This window comes from Phocoena sinus, chromosome 4 (genome assembly GCF_008692025.1).
Source record: "Phocoena sinus isolate mPhoSin1 chromosome 4, mPhoSin1.pri, whole genome shotgun sequence".
Taxonomy (NCBI): domain Eukaryota; kingdom Metazoa; phylum Chordata; class Mammalia; order Artiodactyla; family Phocoenidae; genus Phocoena; species Phocoena sinus.
In genome coordinates, this window is record NC_045766.1 from 99,841,111 (window position 1) to 99,858,637 (window position 17,527).

Consider the following 17,527-nt stretch of genomic DNA (forward strand, 5'->3'; position numbering starts at 1 on the left):
ATTTAATACTGCTTCCTCAGGAAAACCAGCCCTTATCCTCTAGACCTGAATAATACATGCTCTCAGAGCACCCTGAGCTTCTCCTTGGTGGGACTTATCACAGTACTAATTATGTATTTGTCAAATTATTTGTTATCTGCCTCCCCACCAGGGTGTAAAATTCACAAAAGCTCGCTCACCACTATACATGTGTTGAATAAATTAAAGGCTTATTAATAGCTCATATCACTTTTCTATTTTAGTGTGAAAACAATGATATGTAACCTACGGATAATGAGACAAATAATTTACTGTGGTCCCCTCAGTCCAACAAAATTGTAATGTGTTACCCTGTAACTTTGGACAGTGCCTCTTGAGTCACTTCAAAGAGAATTTCCAAAGATACCCAAGTGGAATGATGGCAAATCCCTCCCTCTATCTGCAACAGTAACACTGTTATCTTATTAAAGCTGGCACACAATGATGATAGCTCAAGTCTGGTTCTGGGACACTCCAGTTTCTATAAGCTCCTTTTACCCAACACTAGGATCTGACCCCTTCTGATATGAAGAGAGTAATAGATACATACACAGATTGAATTATTTCATAATGTTACCCTTGACTGGAATATCTGCATTTTTAAAGGTATGATTTTCTAACATCAGAATTTCAGACACAAGAAGAGAAGACCTTCTTGGTGCTTCTTAAAATTATGACATGGAGATAAGTGGCCTATACGTGTAAGACTGGTCATAATATTTTATAAAGCATATATGTGGCAATATTTTAGCTCAGTTTAGGACCTTGATGTACTTTTCAAGCAAAATTTAAATATATTTTGATTTTTCATTATAATTTATAACTAAAACAAAGTTGAATTAAATGAACAATAATTGTTTCTCAATATTCTTCTCAAAAATAAATTTACTGGGGAGGATTATTTAATAATACTGTCCCCTACCAGAATGCATAGCCTCAATATATGGATATTGTATCTTGTTTCATGCTTTGTATAGTTTCTGTCCTTATAACAATACACTTTTAATAAATTCTCTCATTTTCAAAGTGGGAAATAGTTCGTATCTTGCCCTTCTGCTAAATTAGAAAAATAGCCTAAATGAACTCTCTTCTAATCCTGAAAGACTGCTATGTGTATCATGTATGAAATTATGTAAACATATTTACATATATATTTTATTTAAAGTGATATATTGTTTTTATTCCCAAACCTAATTATTTATACCCTATAGTTAGAACAGTTGTACTGGATTATAGTTTTTTTAATCAAGTGGCAGAAAAAAGGCTTAGAAATAATCTGCTAATGCAGAGAGAAACAGAAGACCCTATCTGTTTTATGCTGAAGACACATCTGACAAGATTTTGTTGACACTATGGGAAAGAAGAAAAAAAAAGAGAAAACAGGAATTACATTTTGAACAATCATAAAGCAAATTCTATGATGTGGAGCAGTTTGCTAGATGAAGAGGAATACTATATAGTAAATACAAAAATGGTGATTCTACAGTATTATTTGGCTTTGCTTTATTTATTAGATGCATTTCTGAAGATTATCAGCAAAGTGAACTTATATATATTATTTTGAATAAAATAGTCACATCCACTTCAAATATGTTTTTAGTAGAATATTTAAGTTTCTTCCTGTATACTTTATAGGTTTAGCAGTGTTTTTTTCACTTTTTATTTTGCAATAATTATAGATTCACAGATATTTGCAAAAAAAATGTATGGTAAGGTCCCATACACCCTTTACCCAGCCTCCCCCAATGCTAACTACTTGCAATAACTAAAGTGCAACATCAAAACCAGGAAACTGACATTGAGAAAATCCATAGAGCTTGTGTGTGTGTGCATGCACGCATGTCGTGCGTGTAGCTCTTTGCAATTTATCACATATCTAACTTCATGTAACTACCACCATAATCAAAATACATAACTATATTATTACTACAAGGCTCCCTCCTGCTACCCCTTCATAGCCAACCCCTCTCTCCCTAAGCCCTAACCCTTGTCCACCAAGAATCTATTCTCCATCTCTACAATTATGTTATTTCAAGAATGTTATGTAAGTGAATTATACAGTTTGTGTCCTTTTGAGATTGGTTTTTTTCACTCAGCATAGTGCCCTTAAAGTTTATGCAAGTTGTGTGTATCACTAGTTGGTTCCTTTTTATTGCTGAATAGTATTCCAACATCTTATATATATTTCTACTTTGAATATCACCATAGCTGCCTTAATGCATGATATGGGCTGAACTGCATCCCCTAAAATCCATATGTTGAATTTAGCATGTGACTGGATTTGGAGATAGGTCCCTTAAGAAATCAAGGTAAAATGAGGTCATATGGGTGGGATTTAATCTGTCATGATAGTATCCTTACAAGAAGAGATTATGACAGAGACATGCACATAGGAAAGAACATACAAAGACACAGGGAAAAATGGATATCTACAATCCAAGGAGAAAGGATTTAGAATGAAATCAACTCTGCTGATACCTTAATCTTGGACTTCTGGTCTCTAGAACAATAAGAAATTAAATTTCTGTTGTTTACACCACCTAGTCTGTGGCATTTGTTATAGCAGACCTAGCAAACAAATATAGTGTAAAAGAATAGTATAAAACATATAAAACAATACTTTCTTCTATAAGACAATCACTTCTGTATCAACATAATTTATGAATGCTTCTCAAGGGGAGTTTTTTAAATCTTTGAAGCTTTTCCTGTGTCATGCTTTGTGATAAATTACATTATGGGGGGAATTAAAGAGAATATATATTTTAAAAAATCACAGGCCTATTCATGCCTAACTACATTGCAGTAAAAACCTGTAGTGTTAAAAGGGACCATTTAGCTGAAGGCAATTGGAGTTTTTAAAAAAGACAGTTTAACTATTTTTTACACAAAACTGCACCTAAACAGCAGCATTTAGACACACTTCTGGATATTTTTTGCTGTTTCTTTTAGGAGTGGATTAGGGTTAGGCTTGCTGGCTGCATTGTTTTTACAATATAGATATGAATTATAATTAGCATAAATTCTTACTATTTGCTTATCTGACATGGAAAAGAGATGGCTGCATAAGTACGGCAACTGAATTTCAATTCATGTAGCAACATCTTATTTATGTCTGATGTTTGTTGGTAAGTAATATGGACTTGCTCATTAAGATATGTTAGTATAGGATTATATCAAAAACATAAATGCATAGATATGAAAGAGAAGCTTTATATCTAATTGACCATTACTACTAAGAAGTAATATCAAAAATATCTTTCTGCACCTTGGGAAACAATAAGAACAACAACCAGAAAATCACCCCTGTAATGTATAGAGTGTACAATTGCACCTCAGTGAATATAGGTCCACCAGGGATATTAAGCATCAAAAGGGAATTATAGATAAGTTTTGAGAGAACAACAGTGGAACTTACCATCTTGATTCGTGGTCACTGTAATAGCTGTGAATGGCTTGGGAGAAAAACTCAACTCAGAAACTCCATTCATGGCTTCTATTTCAAAGGTGTAATTCACGTGAGGCACAAAGTCAAGTACTATCACAGAATTGTTGATCAGGCCAGTATGTCTTGGGATGAAGCGGAGTCCTCCACCACAGTCCTCACACTGGCTGGTGTCTAAGCCACATTTCTTACAGATTACACTGTATGTGAGATCTTTTCTCCCTCCTGTGTCACTTGGTGGGCTCCATTCCAAAATAAGGGCCGTTTCATTGATGTTAAAAACCACATTCCTAGGAGCTGAAGGTGGCCCTAGAGAAAGCAATTAAAAAACAAATGTACATGTATAGGACAATGAATTATGGTGCTAACTTGAAAACGTCATCAATAAACACTTGCTTGTCTTTTATATTAGTTTGAGCTCTTCTGATGGAAACCATAAAGAAATATGGTTAAAAATATCTGAGTTAGTCTACTAAGAGTGGAGTCTTAGGGGTGAAGATGGTCTATATCTTAACTTTTGGTATATGAATTTCAATATTTAATATCAAAAGCCACAGATCTCCAAAAGATAGTAATTATACTTTTTAAATTTGTTGACTGAAATATATAACATTATTTTAAATTATGTGATGGTTTTAAATACATCTTAATAATTACATCATCATTTTAAAATTTTGAAAAAATAGTAACATGCATATATAAAACATGCTGTGTTGAGTCTTTCAGTCCTCAAACTATGCTTGATGTATAACTAAAACTCCCATTCATTTTTCTGGACAATCTCTCTAAGAATCTTTTCCTCACAGGCTGAGAATAAATGGCCATAAACTCAGGGTGGACAGACAGTTTGGAAGAAGGGGAAGAGGAAAGGAAACTGGAGGCAGCATAAAGGCTTTTACTAGGTCCTGCCAATTTCATGGGACAAAAGCATTATACGGAAGGGATAAAAGGGGGTATACATAAGAAATGGTACCTAGACTTTTATTTAGATTAACTTTACTAAGCATAAGTAAGTATGTCCTTAGAAGCTTATAAAGAGACCCACACAATCCTCTTATTTGTCATCAAGAGTGCACAAACCATGTTTCTCATGGATGGTGGATGAGCATCTGCTCTCTTTTTTCTCATTATTTTTCCATACGGATCACACTGCATAGAGTATTTATATCCTTTAACTATTCCAGCCTTTTCTTAAAATTGTGTCAATAATCTTTTACACTTATCCGAGTCCTTCAAACCTCAGTTTCATATCATTCACTGAACAAATATTAACTGAAGGTCTACTCGGTGCCTGGCACTGTGCTATGTACTATGTTGTGAAATACCACAGAATCCTTTCTGTAAGAGACTGTGCTTATGACAGATATTTTGAAAAATAATTTATTGCATAAATAACTAATTAACATTCCTACCACATTTTAAAAAGCTTAGTTTTGAGAAATCTAAACAGTTCTTTAAATTGCTGCTATCAAGAAAATTTGCTTAGAAGGAGGGAAAGAATTCTCTGTGACATTCTCTCCATAGAAAGAAATTCAATTTTTCATATAAGCTTCTTTTGGATTTCAAGATATGGTCATTCATTCATTAAATATATATATTTTTAGTGACTACTATGTGTGCCAGATATTCTGCTAGATCTTGGGCTTACAGCATGAATGTGATAAAAGTTATTTCTGCTTTCTTGTTATTAACATTTTAGCTGAATGGCTAGATAAACACAAATACACACACACAAACAGAAGAATAAAATTCAAATTATAGTAAGTGCAGTTACAGAAATCAAAAGGAAAGGAGCTGAAATAACCTGAGAAACATTCTGAGAAGGCCTCATAGAGGTGATGTGGAAGACGTTCAGAGGGGTGGGAAGAATATTAGAGGTAGAAGATGTGTGGCTCTTTAGTCAAAAAAGATTTTAAAATAGTCATGGAACTGTCAGAAGATCACTGTGGCTAGAATGCGGAAGGAGGAAGCAAGAAGTGAGTTTTAAGGAACAGGAAGGGGTTGGATAATGCCAGACTGCTGGCTCATTGGAATGAGTCTGAATATGTTTCTATACTTAACAGGAAGAAACTAACAGATTCTATCTACAGAAGTGATGTGTTTCAAAAACAGCATTCTGGCTGCAGTGTGGGGAATGGTCTAAATGAGTACAGAAGACTCAGTAGCAAGATCTGTTATATACTGTTAGAGTAGCATAACATCACTCCTAAATCTATATGATTGTGTATTGGCTTTGAGATATTAAGAAGTGTTACATTTTCCTTTTTCATTTTGCTGGATCCTGATATCAGCAACCTAATGGGTAGGACTCAAGACACCTATATGTACATTTCATGTTCCAGAGAGTTAAGAAACGTCTACCTTCAGAAAGGAAAATATGGAAGGGATTAAAAACTAGAGCACAGGGATAGGCATAGTTCTTTACCTCCAACCTAGACTCATGGCTAGGAGATAAAGATTCATTATCATTATCATAATAATGTCTTCCTACAGAATGACATATTCATATTGTTGTTCTTTTCTCTTATTTATAATGGAAAAACATGAATTATTATTCACTCACATTTCCAAGAACAGGAAGAATGTTATCAATTATGTTATGGGTATCTGCAAGTATATGACTGTCCGCCTAGAGATACTTAAATAAAAACGGCAGACACCCTTCTTCCTCAAGGGCTCTCAGACCAATTAGCATGACAATTAAATAGCTTTTTAATTGCTGTTAAATTATGCCAGCTAAACTGTGATTTCATGCAAATATTAAGCTGTAATGACATGCATGAATCATTTACTAAGATTTAGAACTTAGAACAAAGAGAGATAATTAATTCTAATCCTCAGATTCAACTAAATTATGTGTCACTAGGCTTTTATGAATGTGGCCTGACTGCTTTGTTATCATTTATAAATTATACAAAGATTATGACACACAGGGAAAAAAAATCTTGGCAGCAATAACTCTTTTGGAGACATCTGTACTGAAAACTCTCAGGGATTTTCTTATGTTGATTTTTTTTTTCTTTAAAGGAAACATGTAATTCACATAGAAAAAAGCTATCTCCACACTACACCCTCCAAACCAACCTCATAAGAAAAGGACAATTATCTTAATTTGCAGCTAGCTGTTTTTCTAGCCCATCATGTAATAAACTTAAATAAAAACTACAATTTTATTTCTATTAAAAAAACACTTTCAATTTTCTTTGTTTTTTTTTTTTGGCTTCAATTTGGATTTCCCCTTTACACATTTAAAGAATAAAGAAATAGTGCTCTAATAGTAAACTTATGAGAAGCTTGTGGCAGTGCGGTCCTGTCCCTCCCCAGAAGAGCAACTGGCCATGCAGTCCCCATCTTCCTCTCAGAGCAGCAGAGGCCAGGTGAGCTACAATTTTTTAAATTTTATTTTATTTTTTTCTTTCGGTACGCGGGCCTCTCACTGTTGTGGCCTCTCCCGTTGCGGAGCACAGGCTCCGGACACGCAGGCTCAGCGGCCATGGCTCACGGGCCCAGCCGCTCCACGGCATGCGGGATCTTCCCAGACTGGGGCACGAACCCATGTCCCCTGCATCAGCAGGCGGACTCCCAGCCACTGCGCCACCAGGGAAGCCCCAATTTTTTTAATTTAATTAAAATTTTTTCTTTATGGAAAATGTTTTAAACAGAACTATATTTCCCAAAATACATCATACATAATATCTCTAGTCCCATGAGATATCACAAAAAAAATGAGTTCAGTGCTCAAATTAAGATTCCTCTGGCAGATTGACGCTGAAACAAAAGAAACACAATTTGCTTCACTTTGTTGAATCCAACATTTCCCAAACGTTTATTCATGGAATGTTATTTTCTAAGAAGTATATGAAGGAATACTAGCATTCTGCAGAACACCCTTTAAATAAAGGTTGACACTGAAGGAGAGCAAACTTAGGGGTCACATTTCAGTTACTACATACTTTGCTGTAGATTTCATATTTTATGCTTATAATTACAGAAATATATTAACTCATAAATAAACAGGGGTCTTTTTCATATTAACTGAAGAGTGACTATTCATTCACCCATTAACTCTATAACTAATTGTGGCTTACAGATGCATTTTTTAACCTTAAGAACAATGAAAATTTGATCCAAATAACTGAAAATCATTAAAGGCTATTGCCTATTAAACTTTATTAAACTATATTTTCCAGTTCTTAACTTACTACCTGGCAATAATTTAAGTGTGTTTGTTGGGGACTTCCCTGGTGGTCGTGTGGCTAAGAATCCACGCTCCCAATGCAGTGGGCCCGGGTTTGATCCCTGGTCAGGAACTAGATCCCACATGCCACAACTACGATTCAGCACAGCCAAATAAATAAATATTTTTTTTAAATGTGTTTGTTAATTTAATGACTACCAAGACTTTATAGTACAGTTTCCTAATAAAAAGCATATTATTTACATCTGAGTTTACGAATGAGAGAAAAATAGTTCTATGTTTACCTATGTCAAAGAGAACATCAGAATATATATATATAAAATCACCTAGAGATGTTTAGGCAAATGTTTTGCAAAGGAGTAAATTATATGAATAAATGAAAATGTATATCTCCAGACTTTAATAATGTACTAAAAATATCAGTTGTCAGATCTGCATATAGACATAATTTAAAACTCAAAAAGTCATTTCATTCTTTGCACTATCACTATCAATTTTAACTTTATCTATCTTTATCTAACTTTATCTAACTTTACCTATATTATTTATTAATCTAATATCCTTCCTATATAATCTTTGAAAAAGGTATTCAATAGGAGCCCTGTAAACAAAATTTTGTATTCATATCTAAACCACTATGTGCTCTATCAATGTTTTGTTCATAAAATGTTTGTATATTTGGAAATGGATGATGAATAATCATAAAATTGGGGCTTCAAGCTCACCACAGAGAAGGAACTAAATCAATTTATTCAGATAAAGAAATGAGGCCCAGGAAAGTTTTGTAATTATGTCAAGGTCATGAAATGTATTAGTGGTAGGATGATACCTAGGTCTTTTTATGTTTAGATTTTTTTTTCTATCACATTTTCTGTCACAATGTATTCATCCTATAAATAAGAAAATGTTTTATAGTGCTTTGCTTAGAGAGTACTGTCAAATGCAAATTTTCAAAACACACAAATTAGAGAGCAATTTATTGCCTTCCTACAACAGATTTCTTTTAATAATGTTACCTTAAAGCATTTAAAAATATTTACGGAAGAGTAACTGAAAATTAAACCTTCAAGATAAATACTGCTCAAGATACAGAAACATGTGCACTTCAAATTCTTTGAATTCTACATATTCTCATTTTTTTCAATATTATTGTACTTACTTCAGTAACTAAATTGATGTCTAAAATTAAGACTTGTCCATTAGTGTTTTCATAATACCGTGAATGAAGACTTAGATAATTCTTGCTACATTTTCCCTCATTTCTAAGACTCATAGTTAAAGGAAACAAAAATAGAAAAAGAAATCTAATAGACTAAATACCATTCACTTCCAGAATAAAATCTAAATCTCTCAACCTCGTCTACATTTGTCTTTATAACTAGGCCCATCCCTTAGCCTCTTTCTCCCTTTTGCTGCATCTCAATGCCTTTGCACATACTGTTCCCTTACTTTATTTTGCTCTGTGGAAAATTCCTACTCATCCTTCATGTTCTGATTTAGGTGTTTACCTCCTTTGTGACACCTTCCCATTGTCCTCAGGCAGAGCTGACTACTTTTATACATTGTAGGCATGTATTCAAAAATATATAACCAAAATTTTTTAGCACTTTTTTGTTCTAAGGAGTGTACTTAATATTTCACATGATTTATTTCATTCAATTATCACAATAAACCTGTAAGGTAGTTAATTATATCCCCGTTTTATAGAAAGTTGACTGGTGCTTACCAAATGTACATATTGCACTGAAATATATGTATTCTTGTATACAGGTCTATTCTGGTCTAGCTTGATCCAAAGGTGGCATGTGCTTTAACTAAGATGAATAGAATGCATAGTTTTGTGCAACCCTACAAGAATTATTTGTCACATAGTGCAAATTTTGAAAAATATTGGAGAGCAGAGAGTTCAAGGTTATAATCTTTGCAAGAATCCAGTGTTATTGATTCAAGAGAGAACCATGTGACTTGAAAATCACATAAGAAGTGGAAGGGGATGTTTATATTATGAAAACTGGTATTAACTAATAAAAACCCATAGCAAAATGGACAGCCACCCATATCTCATTGGGAAGGAATAAAAGCTTCTCAAAATACAGTTCCATAGACACTTAAAACTTGAAAAATAAGCATTTGTGGCTCCAAATTTCTATGCCATAGAGTGTGGACATAATTTTACCTTGGAAAAATTCAAAAAAACAGTTATCAACTATTTTCATCGATGCAGAAAATATCTTCAATATAAACCCATAGAATAACTAATTCTAAAAACTACAGAAATATGCTATAATTGTGTAGGTCAAGAGTTAAACGGTAAAAGCACACTAAAATACAAATGAAATCATGAGCAGCCTGCGCTTGGGCATTTTGAGTAAAAAATCATCCAATTTTGCTAAATATCACGAAGAAAAAAATCTTGCACACCTACATACAGCCCTTTCTGTGCCTGAGTCAGTTATTTTTAATTAAATACTCATTAGAAATAAGAGAAATATGATGAGACTAAGCACTGTCATATTTTGGGAGGGAAAAGCAAAGCAATAAATGAATAGATTAAAGCCAATTAATAAATCTTTCTCAAAAGGCATAGCACTGTAGGGATAATTATGAATGTTCTTTTTCCAATTATGGATTAGTCATGGTAAGTGGTCTGTTGTGTACAAGTAGATGATATTAAATGGGACAATTCTCTCTGAGTTCCAACTGCAGATGCCAAGAACAGATTCGCCCTGGTAGCAAGTGGTAATTCAATTCTTCAGCATCAGCAGAATAACCACTTAATATCGCTTCCTATGAAGGAACCTCTCCCAGGTAATTTGGTAAAAGAGCCTTGCCTGAAATAAAAATTAAAGTATTTATGTTTAGGAAACTCCATGAAGCTCAGGTGACATCTTACATCAGTGATCTGTATTAGGGAAACTGGGATTCATTACATACAGGTATCTATCCTATAATATAAGGATCATTTTAATTTTAAAAATATACCACTGCCATACATAAGGTAAATATTTAGAGTTATTTTCTATAATGAGAACAAGTCTAGAGTATAACACAGCCTGTTAAAGGTAATAAATCCATTTATGCAATATCTCCCATTCTGGCTTCTGTAAAATTGTGGCTGCTACCTTGTGTTTACAATCAGTCACCTAAGCAATCAGCTGTGCTTTTGTTTTTTCAGTTGTGAGACAGAAAAGCAAGGAACCAGAATGGTTTTTTTCCATGCACAAGAAGCTTAGGGGAGAGAGATAGAGAGAGAGAGAGAGAGAGAGAGAGAGAGAGAGAGAGAGAGAGAGAGAGAGAGAGAGTAAGATATAGAGAAAGAGAAAGCGAAAGCGAAACGAAAGCGATGGGGCAAAAAAAGAAAAGATAGCAAGTAGACCAGGGGTATCTGTATAGGAGCATCCTATACCCACCCAGAGTGAAGGACCTGAGTAGGGCAGATGAAACGGGGAAGAACACCTTTCCTCATGCATCTCAACACAATATTTGTTCTATTCAAAGTAAGAGTGAGAGAATAATGACTTTCTTAAATGGCCAATCATTCCAGAAATAAAGAAGCCATGTTTTACAATGTTAACCTTAGAGCAAAAATAAATTCAACTTTTACACTTTCATTCCAACCACTGTCACTGTATACCAAATATAAAGATAAAAAGACATGGTATTTGCCTCTGTATTAAGAATGAAATTGGAAGAAACCGTTTTACTCAAGGTACTTGACTATATATTTAGATGACCAAGAAAAGTGAAATCCTTAATGATGTGCAAAGGAATTACCCATATATATGATTTGCATTTTATGTTTTGAACTTTTCTAAGTAGGCAGCACAAATGTTCGTTGAATGTGTTAATCTTCCAGCACCTGTTCAGTAACTAAAAAAAAATTCTCCTATTGATTTAAACACATGAGAAACATCAAAGTGAAAATGCGATGACTGTGGAATTACATTTGTCTAACTTTTTATGCATCCATATATTAGACCCTCACTTCATTTCTCTCAGTCCTTTCATGCTCTCTGCCTTTCTTGCTTGACAAGTACTTTCTTAATAACTCCTATAGTCCTTTGTTTCTCCAACCTTAGTGAGCATTTTTCCCTTCTGGCCTAGAAAAGCCTTAGACAGTTATTTTGATAACAGACTTCTTGGCAGGCAGCAGGGTCTCCTGTGCTCTGAACTGCTCTCAGAGGCAGCCCTAATTGACCAAGAGATGATATTGTGGAGTGTCCTCCACAGCTCATTCTTTAAAGCACAGAACATACATTAATGAGTCACCTGAGAAATAAAATTAAGAGTTTATGAAGTAGATTAAGATAATAGAGAAAACACTTCAGCATTTCATTTTAAATTTCTTATTCTTAATTTCTTTAATATACTTTGCAGTTCATGTAAGAGAAGCACAATGAATGTTTTAAAAACATTCATTTTTGATTTTTAAAACAATGTTTTAAAAATCAAGACGATCCAAACTTACAAGTATGTTGCTGGTATAACTGGATATTAGGACTGTTTGAGAGATCCTAATATAGTTAAAATTAGAGATGGAGAAAGAGGCCAGGGCTGGACTCTGGATGTTCTTGGATTGACTCTTACAATTTTGGCAAATAGGTGTTGGGCTTTGAAAGATGTTATGCAGAAGAAGTGGTAATATGATCAAGGTTTTGTTTTCGTTTAAAAATAATATTTTCTAATAGTTTGGAATATTTGGAGGGATGGAAGACTAAATGAAGGAGACTTGCCAAAATATTATTAAATTAGCCCAAGAAAGAGTTGAGGGCCTTAACAAAAAAGGAAAGGACCAGGAGTTGATATGAAGGAATGGACAGAAGGAATACTAAGAAGTAAAACTGACAAGCCTTGTGACTACTTGGACACGTCAAGGGTAGGGACAGGGGTAATGATTCTAAGCTCTCTTGCTTGGATGCATGGGTAGATGAGGATTCACCAGGATAAGGAAACAAGCTGGGATGGATGAGCAGGCTGAGGTAGGAAGTAATGAAATTGACTTTTGTAGGTGAGCTAAAATTATATGTTTCTTCATTCTTCGAATATTTATTTTGTGCCTAGTATTTGCCAGGTACTATTATTAGTGCTGGAGACACAGTAAAGAAAGAACATTCATGATCCCCTTGTAATCTACTATGGGTAGAATGACAATAAACAAGGAAGTGAGTGTAAAAATAAATCAGATAATTTCAAAGAGTGACATAATGCATAAAAAATAAAATATATGATATAAAAAAGAGTAACTGGGAGGGATTCTATTTTTGAACAGGTGATCAGGAAATGCCTGTCCTAAGAATTGACATTTGAGCCTGACTTCCAAAAAGAAAACAACCATAAGAGGACCTAAAGGGAGAGCACTTCAAGTAGAGGAAACTGCTGGCATTAAGGATGAGAACAAGTACAGCATCATGGAAGTTCATGAGTTTATTAACAAAAGGAGAGTATGGTATGATACAAGATTTGAGATGTGGGCAGGTTTCTGTGGGACACACAGGTTGTCAGATCCCGTAATGAGTTGGCTAGGTGACTTTGGACCTTAAGAGAGGAGATTGGGATATGGATAAAAATATAGGCATCATCTATTTACAGGTGCTAGTTGAAGCCATGAGATTAAGAACATGTGATGAGAAGAAAGCTAAGAAAGAAGCATGAGAAAAATTAGTATTTAACAGGTGAGCAAAAGAAGAGAAATTATCCACGGTAACAAACACGATGTTCAGAAAATTAAGTGGGTAAAGGGGAGATTGCAAAGTCTCAGAATAAAAGAGAACAAATAGTTTCAAGAAAAAGGAAGAGATCAACAGAGTTAAATGTCATGAATAACAAGACAAAAATGTTTCTAACACAATACGGCAAATAAGATCATTGATGAATTTTTCTTAAACAGTTTATTTTCTTACACAGTTCACACAAAGAAAAACATGATTGCAGGAGAGTGAAGAGCAAAAATCTGAATGTAGTAGAGTAAAAAGAAAATTAAAAGTGTGTGAAGAAGTAGCCATAGCCAATGAAGACTGCTTTTTCAAGGTACTTGTTTTGGGAGAAAAACTATTGGACTGGGAACATTATTTAATGACAGAAGTTTGAGTACACTTATAGGTGGTGAGGAAGGAATAGTGGAAACAAAAAATCAAAAGAGGAAGTTAACAGTAATAGCCCAGCCCAATAGATGGAAGGATTTGATCACCCCTCCACAGCCAATATTTGAGGGATTAGCTTTGATTATGAGACATCTTTTTCTTAAACTGTAGCCATTTGAAACAACTAAAAATCTTTATGTGTACACCTCATCAAAGAAGATACACTGATGGCAAATAAGCATATGAAAAGATGCCCCGCATCGCACCATCAAGAAAATGTAAATTGAAACAACAATGATGTACCACTACACACCTATTAGAAACAACCAAAATCCAGAACACTGATAACATTAAATGCTGACGAGGATGTGTAGCAACAGGAACTCTCATTCACTGTAGGAACGCAGAATAGTACAGTTTGGTGGTTTCTTACAGAATTAAACATATTCTTACCATATGATTCAGCAATCACACTCCTAGGTATTTACTCAAAGGAGTTGAAAACTTATGTCCATCCAAAAACCTGCACATGCATGTTTATAGCAGTTTATTCATAATTGCTGAAAATGGAAAATAATCAAGCTGTCCTTTAATAGGTAAATGGATAAACAAACTGTGGTATATCCAGACAATGAAATATTATTCAGCACTAAAAATAGATGAGCTATCCAGCCTTGAAAAGACATGGAAGAATCCTAACTGCATATTACTAAGGGAAAGAAGCCAATCTGAAATCTTCTACTATATGATTCAAATTATATAACATATATATATATATATATATATATATATATATATATATATATGGATACAGCACAAAATTAAGTGGTTGCCATGAATTGGTAGGAGGAAAGGATGACTATAGGCCCAGAGGATTTTAGGACACTGAAAATCCTGTGTATGATACTATTATGATTGATACATGTCATGACACATTTGTCCAAACCCAAAGAATGTACAACACCAATAGTGAACCCTAGTGTAAACTATAGACTTTGGGTGACTATGATGTGTTAATACAGGTTCATCAAATATAATGCACAATTCTGGTGAAGGATGTTGATAATGGGAAGGCTATGCATGTCTGAGTTGGGAGGAGGGGGGTATATGGGAATTTTCTATACTTTCTCTTAATTTTGTTCTTAACCTAAAACTGCTCTAAAAATAAAATCTTAATGAAAATATTTATGTGATTATATCATATATATGTCTCAAGATTATGAAATTTAAAAAAACACCTATCTCTACTGTGAAAATGCAAAGAAATTATAAAACTCTTAATGGTGAAGTCACATGCTTTGTTGTACCAGAAACTTAAGGGTTGCTGTTGTTTTGATGACAGTGCTAAGGAGCAGGGAAAGATCTCTTGAGGTCCTAGAATCAAATCACTCATATGATTACATACAATACTTATCTAGGGGCTCTTTCCCTACTAGGCCATTTACTAGCCAAATGTCTTAGTTAGTCATTTTCAATATTTTGGTCCTCCATTTTCTTTTAAACCCAAACATTCAAAATCTCCCTGCCCCTGATACCAAGTTTAAAAAAAAAGCTTCCTTTTAAATGCCTGGAAGATTCTCTGAAAGCATAGCTTCAAATGCTAAGTCAAAAACAGCAGAAAGTGATGTGACTGTCTACCTGACACAAATTCTGACCTTTAGATAATATATTATTGGAATAAAGGTGATAAAGAATGGCTTATTCAGAGACACATGATCTAGAAGTTAAGGGAACTTCCATCTATTAAAAATCTATTAGAATTCGGCTATTGTTTATGGTTAATGAAAAACAGAAAGGTTGACTGCTTATTTCATCCTTGGCCTCAAAAGTTCTGTATCTTGGTGAAGTTACCTTGGTCCTCTTAACTCTAACTGTTCAATGACCTCTTGTCTTGGCATTTTCCTGGTTTTTCTTCCCTAACAATCTAATCTTTCAATTTTTAGGAAGTATGATGCTTTGGAGTTTATGGTCCTTGCTTTTTCTGCATATATTATAATAATTGCTAGGGTCTCTCATCTAGTCAGAGTATAATTCAAAAAACTTTACTTAGATATGCATAGAGGTAGAGGACTTACTATATTTTGTGAAAAGGTCTTACAAATTCAGTACGTTATTTCTTTCAATTTGTAGGAATGTAGATGATGGAAGCTGTGAGCCCAGCATAATACTATCAACATAAAGTATTTAACAGCTTGAATACTAACTTATCAAATATTATTTCAAAATGAATTGTGAGAGAAGAGCTTTCTGTATCAACCAATTATATAGCAGCTGCTATGTGCCAGGTATTCTTCTTAGCACTTTTCAAATACTAACTTATTTAATCATTATAAGTAACAATAGAACGAGGTAGGTACTGTTATTAACACTAAGAATGGTGCAACAGAGGTTAAAGGGTTAAATAATTTGCCCAAGGCTACATAGTTAGTAAGTACCAAAGCCAAGGTTTACACTCAGATAATTTGACTCTAAAAGATGGTGAACTTACTAGCACACCATGCTAAGTTTTTGCTAAAACAAGGAAAAGAAGTTCTCAAGGAAGTAGCAGAGAGAAGCCTTGAGAGGGGATTTTCCTGTGGCTGGATGAGGGGAGATCTGACAAAAGTTTTCACCTTCCTTTGGAGTTCTCTCTTTTAATCTCTATGGCAATACAGCATGCTGTTCCCTGTCTAAAGCTCTGCTCAGCGATGACCAGAATTAAACCTCTCTGCTTCCACTTGGCACAGTTAAAGCAGGCTAGCATAACTGCAAACATAACTTACAATACCAAGCATAAAAAAGTTTTTTTAAAGAGAGAAAATCCGAGAAACATAAAATATTAAGCTAATAAGTACACATATCAGATTCAACAATGACTGAGGTTCATAGACCTTATTATATCCCATATTTATTTCCTTAATAGTTTCTCACTCCAAAGAACTAAACCTCCCCAACTACCTACTCTGTCACCTCATTGAAGGGTTATATTGATGGGAAACAATTTATTCCTTCATTTTGTCAATCGTCTATTTATGGCCTTCTAAGAAAATAAAAAGAGCAGATTCTTCTCTATCACTCTCCTCGGAAGTCCATTTAGTTTCTGATGTAGGTTTTCAGGGATTCTTGCCTGGCACAACTGTAGCCATTGGAAACACTACCATCTACCTAAGCTGGAGCATGTTGTCCACAATATAATATAATAATATACAGCAATTGTGCAAAAAGGATTACATATAAATAGTAATAGAAATCTTTTCCTGTTCAAAACTATTTCCACAATTAGGTGAGAAATTATATTTAGAATTTTGCTTTTCCTACTTATAAACTTAGAATGCATTACTAGAAAAAAATAATATCCAGGTAGCAATTTCTCAGGCTACAATTTTTTGAAGAAAGTAGTCACTCAGCACTTAAGAGTCAGAAAACAAAAATTACATCTACTAATGAATGTGTTGTATTTTTATTAAATGTATTCTATAAAATATTTTGCATTTTATAAGTCTGTAGTAGTGTATACAAATCTATAAACTGCATCAGTTAAAATAATGGAACATCTCCACTGTCTCTAAGGAATATGTGGCAGTACATAATTTTCTATCCATTTTTGCCAGTATGGAATTACATAAGATAAGCAACATTTTGGCACCAAATCATCAACAAGAAGGCAAATTTTCACTGTATCTTATTGATGTATTTAACAAGACTTTTATAACTAAGAGGTGACACTTTACTTTTGCATACCTTAGCAATGCATCAATATATTCACTTTAATTTTTATAGTGTACAGATAATTTATGACATTTTAATAAT

The 17,527-nt window shown here is 34.0% G+C and overlaps 1 protein-coding gene across 1 annotated transcript in view; it reads right to left on the reverse strand.

Moving 5' to 3' along the window:
* Nucleotides 1-17,527, reverse strand: part of EPHA6 (EPH receptor A6) — an 863,031-nt gene that overhangs the window by 498,533 nt on the left and 346,971 nt on the right. Inside the window, exon 5 of the mRNA XM_032630346.1 lies at nt 3,434-3,769. Coding sequence (XP_032486237.1) covers nt 3,434-3,769 — 336 coding nt within the window. The remainder of the gene's footprint in view (nt 1-3,433; nt 3,770-17,527) is intronic.